Raw genomic sequence first — 13,587 nt, forward strand, 5'->3', positions numbered from 1 at the left:
CACCAAGAAGAAGGCCGGCGGGAGGGCAAGCCCTGTCCCTGCCGCCCTCTCCCGCCTGCCCCTCTGCTGCTGGGGCGGCGGTGGGGTTCTCCGTGCTGTGCCGGCGGTCCCCACCACACCCCGCGCCTTAAAGGGCCGGCGTTGGCCCGCCTGGCCCGGTGTGTCCCTGCGCCACCGGCTCGGCTCCTGCCAGGACAGGCAGTGAACAGGAGTCTTTGCAGTGCGGCGAGCGAGGGGAGCGGGCTGGTGCTGGAGGGGTGCGCGGGGAGAATTTGCTGCTGTTTCATTGCCTGCAAAATGCGCTCGCCCCTTGCTGCCCCCAGGGAGGGGGAGAGGCAGAGGCTGGACCAGGAGAGGGGACAGGGGGCAGGGGGAGGCAGCTTTGCAGCCTGGAGCCACGGCTTCAGCCTGGCAGCAGCCGTCTGGTGAGATGGGCGGCTGCATCTCCTGCTCGCCCCAGTATGCATCCCGCTGCGGCTGGTGGGGCTGGGCTTGCCCCCCAGCTCCTGTCCCATCCCCTCCCCAAGGGCTGGTGTGCTGCTGGGTGGCACATGGGTGCCTTTAACCCTCTCTGGCAGCGCTGCTGACCCCCTGTGCCCAATGGCAAACAGAGCAAAGGAACTTGGTGATGCTTGACAGAGCAAATGGCTTGGTGATGCTCTAAAGCCGGTGCTTGGTGGACCTTGTTTCTTGGGCTGCAGAGCCCTCAGGTTCACCTGCTCCTCCGAGGCGGGGCCACAGCTCTTCTCCAGGACAAGGTGGCTCCTGGAGCAAAATCCTGCTGCTGAGCAGCTGCTTCTGATGATACGGAGACGTGGTGGTTAGCGAGCTCTGACAAACTCCTCCTGCAGGAAGGAATGGTCCATGTGAGGGTCTTTCCTTACCTGTTCCCTTCATGAATACAAGCTCTCACTCAGCGGGGGAGAGCTGGCATGATCACATCTCCTATGGCAGGGCAGGGGTGCAAGGTGTCAGGCAGAGCTTTGGGAGCCCGACTGCAGCACGGCTGCTCTCCTTCCTCTGGCCCTTTCGTAGGGACCCAGCTGTGGGGCTGTGAGGGGCGCAGGGTTTTGGAAGAGCAGAGCCCTCAGCTGGCTTCTTCCCTCCTCAGTCCAAATGTTCAGTGGAGCCAGAGGTCTAGGGATGGCTTGTCTTTCTCCCACTCCTTCCAGACCCAGCGGCTGGGACAGGACAAGCCTGCAAGGCTTGAGACCATGCAGGACCCTCCAAACCGGGCCATGCAGCGTTATTCTGCAACATGAAGCTGATGGCCTGCATTGCTATGAGAGCAATGGGGCCCCCTTGCTTTGGGCCGTGGTGTCAGGATATCATGTGGCTTCCATGACAGGATTGCGAGATTTGGACAATAGTGCTGGCACAGAGGGGACAGGTCCCATGGGAGTCCCAGCAACCCATCTGCCAGCCACTGCTGGCCTGTCCTCTGCTGCTCTGAGGTCCCGGCTGCTTCTGGGAGTCACCTGAGAAGTGACACCACAGGTAGAGCTGACTTGGTACGAGTTGCTGGAGCACAGGTGAGAGCAATCAGGAGGTGCGTTTTTAAGCTGTAAAAGGAGAGATTGGTGGATGGAGAGGCTTCATCAGGCACGGTCCTGAATCTAATTTTCCAGCAGAAAGGGACAGCCTTGAATTTCATCTCTAGCATTGCCGGGATGGTATGGTGGTAGAAGTCCATTTGCCAGCCCAACTTGCTAATGATGCTCCCTCTTGGACTTCAAAGTAGCTTTGAGGGCAGACGTTATCCTGGGAAGAGGGGCACTTGCTGTTGTAGCAAAACGGCTAGTTTGGGTAAACAGCCTTCTGGCCCATCACTGAAACTCAGCAAGGAGGGTCTGGTTTCAGAGTGGGATCAGAGAGGCTGGTTTGCATCCCCTGTCCTCAGCCCCTCACTGGTGAGCAGGGAGCAGCGAGTGAGGCTTCATCCTGAGTGCAGTCTACCAGCCAACACTCCGCTCAAGAGGGTGTACAAGCTCTGGAGAAAGAGTTTGCTTTTTTATTGCCCCCTTTCCAACAAGTGGAGGTGAGATGGCCTGGCTAGATGGCCAGGAAGGTAGAGGAGGAGAAGACAAAGTCGAGGCAAGCTCATTCCCAACAGGTTGCTTGTGTTGGCCACGTTCAGCATTACCAATCCCACCTCTCATTCCCATGCTCAGCCTGGGGAGACTCACAGCGTAACCCACCCACGGGGGCACAGGAAGGCTGGGTGCTCCGGGCGAAGCTTTAATGGCCCACCGTGGGCAGCTGGCAGATGTCAGGGCATCGCTGGGTAACGTTCATTTCTTTCCATCTTGCTGGAAAAGCGAGGCAGGAACCTGGAAACCTGCCTTGGGTGGGTGGGAAGGTGGGAAGGGAACGGTCCTGCCTGCTCAGAGCAGGGCTGTAAGTCAGGCCACGTGGTGTGATTCATTGTCGGAAGAGTTGTGTCCCCATTTGGAGAAACCTGCTGGACTGACCGTCCTCATGAGAGCAGGCAGGTCCCAGGCAGCCACCCCTGCCGTTCCTGCCCAAAGCTACGCAGGTGGGCACCAGGTAGCTGGTGCTGCCCTCCAGCCTGCCCGCACAGCCCTTCAGCACCGGGGTGGTGCTAGCCCAGGCTCAGAGGGCTCGAAACTCACCCTCCCCAGGAGGTTCCTCCCCTACTAAAAGCATTCACAGGACCAAAAATCCCCCTCGAGCCCTGCTCTGGGGTCTGTGGGAGGTCTTCTGGTCCCAGTAGCTATGATACCTTCACTGCCCTGTGTAGTGTCACATCTTGTCACATTGTAAACTAATGAAATCACTGCCCCATGTCACATCCTGTCCCGTCCTAAATTAATGAGCTCACTGCCCCGTGTTGCATCCTGTTACTGTATGTCCAGACTCGACGCGGTCACTGCTTTGTGTTGCATTCTGTTGCGTCTGAAATTTCTGCAGTTTACTGCCCCGTCTCATGTCCTTGGGTAGCAGAAGCTGTCAGCCCCTCCTGCAGACAGCCCAACTCTGGCGGCTCCGTTTCCCATGAGGTTCCTTCCGAAATACCGCAGCTCGCTCTGCCCTTTAGGACATCTGTTGTTTCGGTGAAGGAGGGGCGAGGATTAACGTAGGACCTAGGGAGGGAGGGGAGAGCTGCACCGGCAGAGGGGGAAACTCAGTGACGATGCTGGTGGGAGCCAGTTAGGATGTGAAAGGAGCAATGAGGGGGAATGGATATCAGCAGTTTTTACACTGCGGCCCACCCACGCACCCTGACGGGTCGCTCCACGGACTTTTCCAAGAGATTTGCACTGTGTGCGCTGCTTTTCCCTCTACAGGGCAGGCAGAGCCAGTGCCTTGTTAAATATGCTGGTAAAACACACTGTTATTTGGCACTGCAGCTTCTGATTCCTGCACACTGGTGTTCCCTGTCACCCGCTGTGATTCATCCCCTGGGAGCTGGAGGTGGAGAAAGGGCATGAGGCCAGCGTGCACGTCCCCCTGTCTTCTGGCTAGATTAAAGACGGAGACGAGGAGCAGAGCACAGCAAGGAAGGAGGGTCCAGAAGTAGTTTGGGACTGCAGGCAGAAACGTGGCTATGGGGTCACCCAACCCAAAAGCCTTAAAGCCTAGCGGTAATGATCAAGGATGGAGATAAATTTGTGCATGCGCAAGGTCTTCTCTTTGGAGGAGACTTGTCCTGATTTAAAGCACTGGAGCTGTGCTCAGGACAGCTTCCCACACGGTGTGTCTGCCTTGTGGGGTCCAGTAGCAATAGCCATGCTGGCTTTAAACCAGCCAGCTTAGTACTGGTCTAGGTCCAAAACTAACTGAGCGTCTCCATACTAGTCAGCAACATGGGCAGATGCACCCAGAACAGCTCCAGAGTCTGACGGCACTCACAGCGGGCGCAGGGCTGTACAGGTGGTGGAGCTGCCTTAGCTTTTCAGCATCCCACTCCTGTTCCTGTGAGCTTGCTGGCCTGGTCACAGAGCCACCAGAGTGGTCATTGACTCTAGGGACTAGCCAGGTCCTTGGGATGAGCAACACCAGAGATCGTGGCAGGTCAGGAGAGAAAGGTGCCAGCAGGAACGCGGGGAGGGAGCTGGCATGGCACCACCAGCACCGCAGCCAGCGGCACGTTGCTACAGGAGCACCAGGTTGCCCCCCGCGCCTTTCGTTTGCCCGTCCACGAGGACCACGAAGGGTGGCTCAGGAGCTGCTGCCTCTCACGTGCCGCTCTCTGCCTTTCTCACTCTGTGTCTCTTCCTGTTCCATCTCTTCTCCTTGTTTTTCCAGAAAAGAAAGTCCAGTTCCAGCGTTCAGTTAATGGTGAGTGTCCTTCGTCTTCCTCAATGCTGATATTGCTGGGCCTATCTACATGTTCCAGCTTCCCCCATTTTTGGAAGTTACCTCGGGGTAGGGAAGAAGGGACACCGGGGTTGGAGGGAACATCCTCAAAGCCGTATCACCCACAAACCCCATTAACAGGGTTGGTGCAGGCACTTGCTGGCCACCAGCTGGTGGGAAGCCAGCCCTGGTTCTTGCTGATGGGTTCTCATGCCGTTTCTCCCAGTTCTCCTGACTCAGGTCTGCAGGCTGCATCGGTCCAAGGAGCCTTGGAGAAACACCTTCCATGCCTCTGCGGGGACTGTATGGTCATGGGACACCTTGCCAACCTACATCGGGGTATTATGGGTAATACATAAGCAAGGCTCTGCTGGGAAGAGCTAGCAGAGCCATTGCTCTAGCTCCGCTAGCAGAGTCGCCTTGATGGGGCTCCTGGAGAGAGACGGGGGGTCAGTACCCCCCTCCCCCCCAAATCTGTGTAGTGCTCAGCTGTTTCTTGAAAGAGCTGTGTCTCAGCCTTCGGTGGTCCATGTGGGTCTTGGAAGCACTCTGTTTTATTGTACATTTCTCTCCCTACTCTGCGGTCAGTGTGGTCTCTCTCACTCCTGCACAGTCCCCTCTTTCTCATCCCAGCTCCTCCTCGCTGTTAATTTGTACATCTCTCTCTTTATCGTACAGTCAACATGGTGTCTTCCACCCCTGCACAGCCCCTCTCCCTGCCCCTCCGGCAACGCTCCTAGGAACCCACCAACCCACCCCGGACCTGCCCCCGTCTCTGTCCCCACAGGCGTCGGTAGGAAAGGCAGCGCCGTTCCTACGAGACCCTCCACAGCCCAGCTCTTGTGCCCTTGGCTACAAGGAGCGGAGGGTCAGGGAGGGCTCTGCCAGCGCTGCCCTAGAGCTGTGGTTGAGGACGGGTTGGACCTGCTGGCGTTTTCCTTGGTTTCTGTCCGTTGGCACAGTCGAGCGCTGTGGGGTCGGACTCGGGGGGCTGTCAAACACACGAGCTCTGCCTGGCACGGGATGAAGACCCCTCTCACCGTCCCGTCTCTCCTTTCTGTTCTTTGCTCAGGAATCATCGGAGAGCACCAACACCACCATTGAGGACGAAGACACCAAAGGTACCGGTGGGGGTACCCGGGAGGGTGGGCAGGCTGTTTTGGAGGGGTGCCCCGAGGTCATTAGTCTGGCCACCCTAATGAGATATTGGCTACAGCAAAACCCATGACCATCGAGCTGCCTCGGGGCCCTTCAGAAGTGGCTTTCATTCCTTAGGGGTGAAATGCCACAGGTGGTTTCACTGCTGAGTCACCACCACGAGCAGTTGGGGCACTGCTGGCGAGTAGGGGGGGGTCCCAAAACCAGGGATGTTCCCTGCAAGGAGGTATGGAAATGGCAGAAATCTGCAGGGATAGCAGCCTGGCCACCCGCTCCTCCAAAATAAATGGCCCTTTGGGAAAAGCCTCCAGGGGAAATCCCTGTCTCCCACCTGCCAGGGCCAGCTTTCTAAGAATAACCCAGGGAATAATTTGTCAGTGCTAATTTGTAAAGTCTCCCAACGAAGCGATCCCAGCACAAAGCAAGATGGACTTTGGCCTGACATAAGAGTTAATGGGACGTTTGTCCTCCTGGGGAACGGCTCCCCGAGAGCAGGCACAGAGGCAGGTGGCGCTTGGGAAGCGATGGGGGTCCCTCTCCTCCTTTCTGAACGAGCTCCCTCTCCTTTCATTAGCCACGGTACAAAAAAAAATTGTCAAGCATGACACCGATTTGCATTTGAAGCAGAGCCTCGTTAATAAGCCCAGGGTTACCTCTGGCAGCTCCTCCTGCATCCCGGGGAGCCAAACCTGCTCTTGCAGCCTGGTCCCTTCCCAGCTGAGCCAGCAGCGCCTGGGGTCCCCAGCAGCAGCTGCATGGTGCCGTGCCCTTCACGGGGTCCCTCCTTGTGTCTCCCGGGGTGGATGACCACATCACCCACCCATCCTCCCACCCAGCTGAGACCCTCTCCTCTTGTCTCAGAGGGAGGTGAGAGCGTCCTTGGTCCAGCCTGCCCTGGCTGGCCCCTGCTCCGAGTTCACGGGGTAGAAAGTCCTGGCTTGGCAAGGCTTTGCAGCCAAGACCGGCCTGTGCCACCTTTTTGGGCCGAGGGCAGCTCACGTTAATAAGCCCACTCAGTGATTAACCCTTTTGCTCTTTAGGAAAATACAGGGGTTTTCAGTTTTGCCCTGACTTTGGAGGTCTTTCCTCTCTGGGGATGAAGAGCCCTTCCCCACATCTCTCTCCCAAGTCCCTCTCCTGCTTTCCCCCTGGACAGTTTCCAATGGCCCCCAATGCCCCGTCGTCTGTTTCTAATGAGAAAAAGATACCTCACCGATATTGCAACGCCAGCACTTTTGGTTTGTTTTCTCCTTTTATTTTCTTTTTCTCTTTAAACCAACAGTACGGAAGCAAGAAATCATTAAAGTCACAGAGCAGCTGATCGAAGCAATAAGCAACGGCGACTTTGAGTCCTACACGTGAGTGTGCCCAGCGTGGGTTTGGGCCAGGCTGGGGGCTCAGCCTCCCGGAGCAAGTGCTCTCACCGTGACACCACAGCCCAGGAGGTTTTACTGCTGCCCAGGGCAGGGTGACCAGGTTGACGTGGTGGTGGGGCATGGAGACCATCCAAGAGAAGCAGGGGACATAATTTTCCAAACCTGGTGCTTCTTTCACGCTAAGCTGACCACATCTCTCTGGTGTCATTGTCATGGATGAGCCCATTTTCTGGTTTGCAGAAAGACAAATAACTGTAAACGTGATTTATGGTGGAAGAAGGAACATTGCATCCATGGTATCCATTATACCCAGATTGCCACAGGCTGCTTGGAAGCATAACTGCTTTCTACTTGCTGAGCTGATGCTCCTCAGAGTACGCTTCTTCTGTGTCCAAGGCCTATTTAATCAGTGATTTCTGAGAGAGTGCAGGTCTTCATCCCTGCCTCAGAGAATCGCAGAAGGGGTATTTTGATACAGAGCAGAGAATATGAGTTTTTCCCTGCTGTTTTTCTTTCTTACAAAGAAGACGGCAGTGTTTTGGGAGGTTTAATTGGAGATGGCGACCAATGGAGAATTCACCCTGCCTCGCTGGGGTCCTGGCTGCAGTTGGTGGGCTGGAGGTGAGGTGGGGTGGGCTTCACGCAGAGTGCAGGGAAGAGGCCAGACTTCTGCTTGAATTGCTCACTGGTGCAGAGGCTCCTTGGTCTCAGACTGAGGGGGAGTCATCCTGAGCACGAGCCGTTTGGGTTTTGCAGGCTCTCACGCCAGAAGCAGTGAGATTACCTCTCCCTTTTCTCTTCCCTTCTCACCTCCCCAGGAAGATGTGTGACCCTGGGATGACTGCCTTCGAGCCCGAGGCTCTGGGCAACCTCGTGGAAGGCCTGGATTTCCACCGATTCTACTTTGAAAACCGTAAGCAGCCCCCTTGCCTCCCGAGGGACCCTTCCCACCTCCCATGGGCCCAGCTGTGTCTTGACCTCCATCAGCTTGCTGGAGAGAGGAGGGTAAGGGTGGCTTTGGGAGCACCCCTGGCTGATCTGGACGATCCCAGCAGGAGGTGAATCAAGCCTGCTAGGTCAACTGGGACGGGGCTGTATGCAGAGGAGTTGTTTGGTTAGCTGTTTTCTATGTGGACCCATCCTGAACCCACCCGTGCAGCATTTACTCAGCCCCTCTAAGCAGAGAGCTTAACTCAAGCATCTCCCCTTCCCACATTGCTGCTGCCTTGGGCAAGAGCCACCCAAACTCCTTCCCCTGCCTAAAGCTGCCTGTATTTGTCCCCTCTCCAGTGTGGTCCCGGAACAGCAAGCCCGTGCACACGACGATCCTGAACCCCCACATCCACCTGATGGGAGACGAGTCCGCCTGCATTGCCTACATCCGCATCACGCAGTACGTGGACGCGGGAGGGATCCCTCGCACCGCCCAGTCCGAGGAGAGCCGCATCTGGCACCGCCGGGATGGCAAATGGCAAATCGTCCACTTCCACAGATCCGGCGCCCCCTCCGTCCTACCGCAGTAAGCCCTGTGAGGCTCCGGGGATGTGGCACGGGGGGGCGTGGAGGGGACGGTGTGGGCTCCTTGTGGCGTTGAGGCTGCGAAGCGGGTGGGATCCTGCCCTGAGGATCTGCAGTGGGGAGGAGATGGCCGACGGCCATGAGATGGCGTTGGGGAGAGGGATGCTCTGCCAAAGGGATGGTCAAAGAAAACTCCTTCTCTGCCCGGTTTGTGTTTTGCAGCTGAAGCGCGGTCCTGCCCGTGTGGGGTTTGTCACTGACTGACTACCAAGTGGAGACCTCCTCCGACATCTTCACCTACGGGACTTTGGCTGTTGGCTCTGCTGCTTGGTTCCCGCTGGAATAACCCCTCGCTTCTCACCGCACACACGCAACAGCCCTGCTGGTGCCGCGCAAGCATCCCATCGAACCCCCCTACCCCACCGGGGCCGGGGCACTGGGCCCCCTTCCTCTGCATGAACCAAGAAAAGAGAAAACATGAACCTAAACCCGAGCATCTGGCCAGCGAGATGATGCGTGCCGGGGTAAAGGCCTCCCTCCTCGGCTGCATGGAGTTGCTGGGACCCCCCACCATCCGGCACGTCTCCTGAATTGGGCTCGGACTCGTCATCCGCCTCCATCCCAAACTCTGCTGAGAGCCCCCCGAGGAAGAGGAGGGCAGGGGGGGCAGTTTTGAGCTGCTCTGTGCTGCACCTGCCCTGTGCACTGGTGGATTTTGCTTTGCTGCTATGGAGGTCCCCATCTGCCACCGTGGCTCCCGACCCGAGCTCCCACTTCCCGGCAGCCTCAGCCGGGGAACCGCGGTTTAAACCCTTTGCAAAGTCCAGCTTCCGCGCGCCCCTGGGCGAGGAGGGCAGTGTTTGGACGGGTGAGTAAAGGCTATCTGTTTATTTTCCCTTCCCAGGATTGTAGGCTGGCTCCTTCCCAGGAGGGCGAGTAGGCTTGTGCCCTGGCTCCGAGCGGCTGTCGTGCTGAGAGGGATGCTCTCCCTCCTTCCTCCCTTCTCCCCTCGGAGCAGGGACCGGCGAAGCTGGGAGAAGAGAGGAGGAGAAAGGCAACTGCTTCCCAGCACCGCGTCGGCACAGCCGGGAGCCGGGGCTCTCCCAGCCATGCCACGGCGGTAGCATCACTCCTGCGCCCTCCTCCCCACCCACCACCCAGCCTGGATCCTTTACTCCAGCACCCAGCCCCGCCGAAGCACCCACCCCTGCCCCTCCAATGCAGCACCCGGCGCTCCCCCCGCGCCCGGCTCCCAGGCTGGGATGGGGTCGACCAAGCTGGCCACCAATTCGGGGCGCAAACCTCCATCGCCCACACGACTCCTTCCAGCGACGATGAGGAATGCAAGCTTTATAAAGTAACAAAACTCTGCAGAATCTGATCGTGCTTCGAAGAAAACAAATAAGCCTTTAGCTGTCTTCTACTTTGCGCGCATGCCTTTTTATAGGGAAAAGAAAACAACCTACCGTGTATTTCGTAACTTGATTTTGAGTATTTGCTGAAATGGATCTTTATGTAATAACTAGAAACAGTCAACTGTTTAGGGCAGGGAGGGTGGGGGGATTTTCGGGGGTTGCTGGTTTTCGTTGTGTTTACACTTGGTGAGGGGTTGCGCCGCCACGATGCTCCTACCAGGGGTCCTGCAGCTGCCAGACCCCACCCCACACCGCAGCGGCTCGTCCCATCCCGTCCCGCAGCACCGGGCGGGCGAAGGCACCCACATCCCCGGGGCACCCACCTCCAGGGGCACCCCCCTCCCCGGGGCGCCTTCCTGCACCCCATGGATCTTCCTGCAGGGCAAACCCAGGCGGCGGCTCTTGGGGAGCCACCGGGACGTGGCTTTCAGGACAGAAGACATGGCCGGGAAGGGGAATTTTGGTCTCACCTCTTTGCCGTCAGGTAGAGGTCCAAGGGTGGGTGTTTTTCCGGCAATTCTTCCATTTCTTGTTCTCTTTTTTCCTACTGGAACCTCTTTGCTCGTTGATGTGAGACTCCTGCAGCGCTGCTGCCCCGGGGGACTTTCTAGCTGCACTCTCTTCATCTGCATGGCGTTTAACTTTCTAGACGGTGCGTGTGTTGAAAAACAAAGACATGAACAAAAACCCGCTTGTTTTGGACATAAAAAAAAAGGGAAAAAAAAAAGAAAAAAAAAAAAGGAAATGTTTTCTCCATGTAAACTCTGAGTGTGTATTTTGCCTTTTCTGTGGTTTTGAATGCTTTGCTCTCTGTCGAGGCAGGGACGGCTGCTGCGCAAAACGCAGCCACATCCTTGCAGACTGCAAAAATATTTTCCCACTGGATGGAGGGGTAGAAATCCAAACTGTTGGGGCATGAACAGGCCCTGAGAGGTGTTTCGGTGTGTGCCAGCGGTGCGATAGTTGCTTGCTGGCGATGTGTGTAGGAGATGCCTTTTTGGGGGCAAATCACACAGGTTCTCCACGGGTGCAAACGTACGTCCCCATGCCCTTGGCGGACCTGTGGTGTTTGACAGTGGAGCTGCATTGGCTTGCAGGAGATGGCCTCAAAGCAGGGAAATCTATGCAGGGAGAGGATTAGCTTTTAAGGTAGAGTTTGGGTGTTTTTACAGATCTGGGTTTTTTTCCTGCAGTTGCGTAGTGCTGAAGTTTTTTTCATTTTTAAAGGAAGGACTGAACTCTTTCATAGTTCTCTCTCTCCCTCTCCAGAGCTGGCTCTGAAGCCAGGCATGGTGAGTGTCTCATCCACCTCCTGATGCACAGGCTCTCTGGGTGTCAGGAGTATTTTTGGGGACTGGTACGAGATGGGTGAGGAAGGACGAGGTCACGGCAGGGCTCTGCATGGGGGCTGTAGTGCAGGCGTCATTTCAGCCTGGTTTTGGAGCTGCCAATAGCTGTGGGCCTCGGGTGGGCTGTGGGGGTGAAGCTGCTCCAGCAGCTGCTGCTGGAGAAGGTCTGGGACAGGGGGTGTGGTGGGGTTTGCCGGGGATGACGGATGAGGTGCTGAGGTAGATACAATCTCTTTTCACTGAGAGCCCACTTTGGGCAGTCGCTGCTAGGGAGGAACATCTTGGTTTCCAGGGAGGCTTTGAGCTGTCTTCTTGGAGGTGGTTTCTCCTCTTTGGGGCTTCCCTACTGTCATCTCTCCAGGGACAGGTTCCTTTGGAGGCAGCTGGATGTCCTTGCAACACCTAAAATGCTCCTGATCCTTTCCAAGGGAAGCAGAGTCTGGGGTTTCAACTTCTTTCTAGTCTTCCAGTCAAGCTGAAGCCTGACCAAGGAAGATCCAACTTCCCAACCTGCCCATGTTGGCAACATTAAGCACCTGCACTTTAGGGGTCTGTTCTGCCTCGTTTCTCTTCCCCACCTCACCCTGCTTCTCCAGAGCAGGTTCCTGTATCCCCACAGCATCTCTGAGCAAGCACTGACAAACCACCACCCTTTCTTTTAGTAGCCGTGGTGAACAGCTTCTGTCTCTGTCTTCCTTCACATTTCCTGATTTCTCCTAAACTTGCAGGAAAACTAAAAAAAAAAAAAAAAAAAAAATAAAATCACCAACTGCCACCATCCTTCTGGGGCTCACAGAGCCAGGGACGCTGCCCTTACATCTGTACTTTTAAGCTGTTGGCACTGTCCCTCACACATACTAACTGCCATCACCCAGCAATCCCACCATGGTTCTGGGGATGACAAGGTCCAGGGCATGTTCCCAATAAGCAACATGGACGAGGCCACCTTGTTGGGATGGAGTTCACCACCATGGACCTCCTGTCCCCATCAGGCTGTGGCACGTTTCATTTCCTAGTACAGACACAGCCCGACCCACCTGGTCGCCCGGCCGTCAGAGTCAAACCAAACTCAGAAGTCCTCCAAACTGATCATCTCTTCCACCTCTCGCAGACCACAGGGGATATCCGAGTGGGAAGCACTTGCTGTGGTGGTCTCAGGCTCCCAGCTCCGCGGGTGGGCTTGGGAATCGCCTGTTTTCCCTTCCTGGCTGCCAGGGTCCAGGTCCAGCTGCAACATCACCATTTCTCAGGTCTTGCTGGTGCGGCCGCTCTGGAAGAAGAAGAGGCCACTCCTGCGCCTCTGCTCTTTGCTGGAGGAGTGGGCGCTCCTCTCCTTACCCTGGCCAGGCACAGGCACGGAACCGCCGTCTGACCCCAAACCTGCCTCCCCTCCCTTTGCCCTCCATGAGTTGATGCCCCCATGGAGCCCCAGAGGTTGGAGCAGGCAGCAGCAGCCATCTGCCCACACTCTGAGCTCATGGTCTGCTCTGCAGCCCATGGCAGGATCACTGGGGAGGAGCAGCAAACAGCAGTGCCGTGTTTGAGAGAGCAGCCACATAGCCCCACGTCAAAGAGGTGTCTGCCAGCAGAAGATCCCATAACCGTCTCCTCTGATCATCCCAGGAGCCGAGCTAACCCTTCTTCCCCACCGCAGGACACATCTCATGGTGTACACCGCTCTCTTGATGCAACCACCATCCTCCTGATAGCAGGGTACAGACCTCGCCGTTACCCATTTCCAAAGGTGCAGGTCCCAGCTCATCCATACCAGGCAGGGAAACCCAGATGTGAACAGGCTGTGGGAACATCAGAGGGGGGGGCTGGTGGCCCCTCCGCCATCCGTCCCCCAAAGGCCACCCACCGGTTCCCTGCCACTCGGCTGAATGTCCTTCCCACCCGCAGGTCGACAGGGAGTGGGAGAGGGGGCGGTGGAGGGGGCTATGTTGAGCGGCTCCTTCCTTCTTTGGGTTGTTGTCCCTTTTTTCTAACTGTCGCACAATTTTAGGGCTTTTGTAATATTTTTTTGGACAAGCAGGGAAAATATGTTAACAGTGGTTTAAGAAAAAAATGAGATATCTCTCTCTCTTATATATTATATATATAAAAAATATATATACACATACAGGAAATCTCTATGGAAATATTTATTTAAGATGATTGCAAAAAATATATTGTAATTAAGAGTATACCAAGCTTTGTCACGTAACAAAAAACTAGGCCCCGAGGAGGGGTAGCTGCCTGTCCCCTCGTGTCTGTCAGTCCGTATGGTTGCAGCTGAAGCCTTTCTCTTATCTTTTTGTAAGTGCACTCGAACTGTCGAGCAGTGTGACCGTGTTGGATTCAGCGGGCGCTTGATGCGGGGGGAGGGATTGATTTTGTTTCCTTTTCCTTTGTTTTTTTGGAACCTGTGGCTGTGAACAGAATGATCACTGCTGAATATTTGGGGCGGGC

At 56.2% G+C, this 13,587-nt stretch overlaps 1 protein-coding gene across 1 annotated transcript in view; it reads left to right on the forward strand.

Annotated features, from left to right (window-relative positions):
- CAMK2A (calcium/calmodulin-dependent protein kinase II alpha) overlaps positions 1–8,377 on the forward strand; it is a 32,423-nt gene extending 24,046 nt beyond the window's left edge. The window contains exons 12-18 of the mRNA XM_009322749.1: positions 4,270–4,302; positions 4,547–4,668; positions 5,108–5,188; positions 5,393–5,441; positions 6,761–6,836; positions 7,673–7,767; positions 8,145–8,377. Of these exons, the coding sequence (XP_009321024.1) occupies positions 4,270–4,302; positions 4,547–4,668; positions 5,108–5,188; positions 5,393–5,441; positions 6,761–6,836; positions 7,673–7,767; positions 8,145–8,377 (689 nt within the window). The remainder of the gene's footprint in view (positions 1–4,269; positions 4,303–4,546; positions 4,669–5,107; positions 5,189–5,392; positions 5,442–6,760; positions 6,837–7,672; positions 7,768–8,144) is intronic.
- The last annotated feature ends 5,210 nt before the right edge of the window (positions 8,378–13,587 follow it).

This window comes from Pygoscelis adeliae, unplaced genomic scaffold, assembly GCF_000699105.1.
Source record: "Pygoscelis adeliae isolate BGI_AS28 unplaced genomic scaffold, ASM69910v1 Scaffold34, whole genome shotgun sequence".
NCBI lineage: Eukaryota > Metazoa > Chordata > Aves > Sphenisciformes > Spheniscidae > Pygoscelis > Pygoscelis adeliae.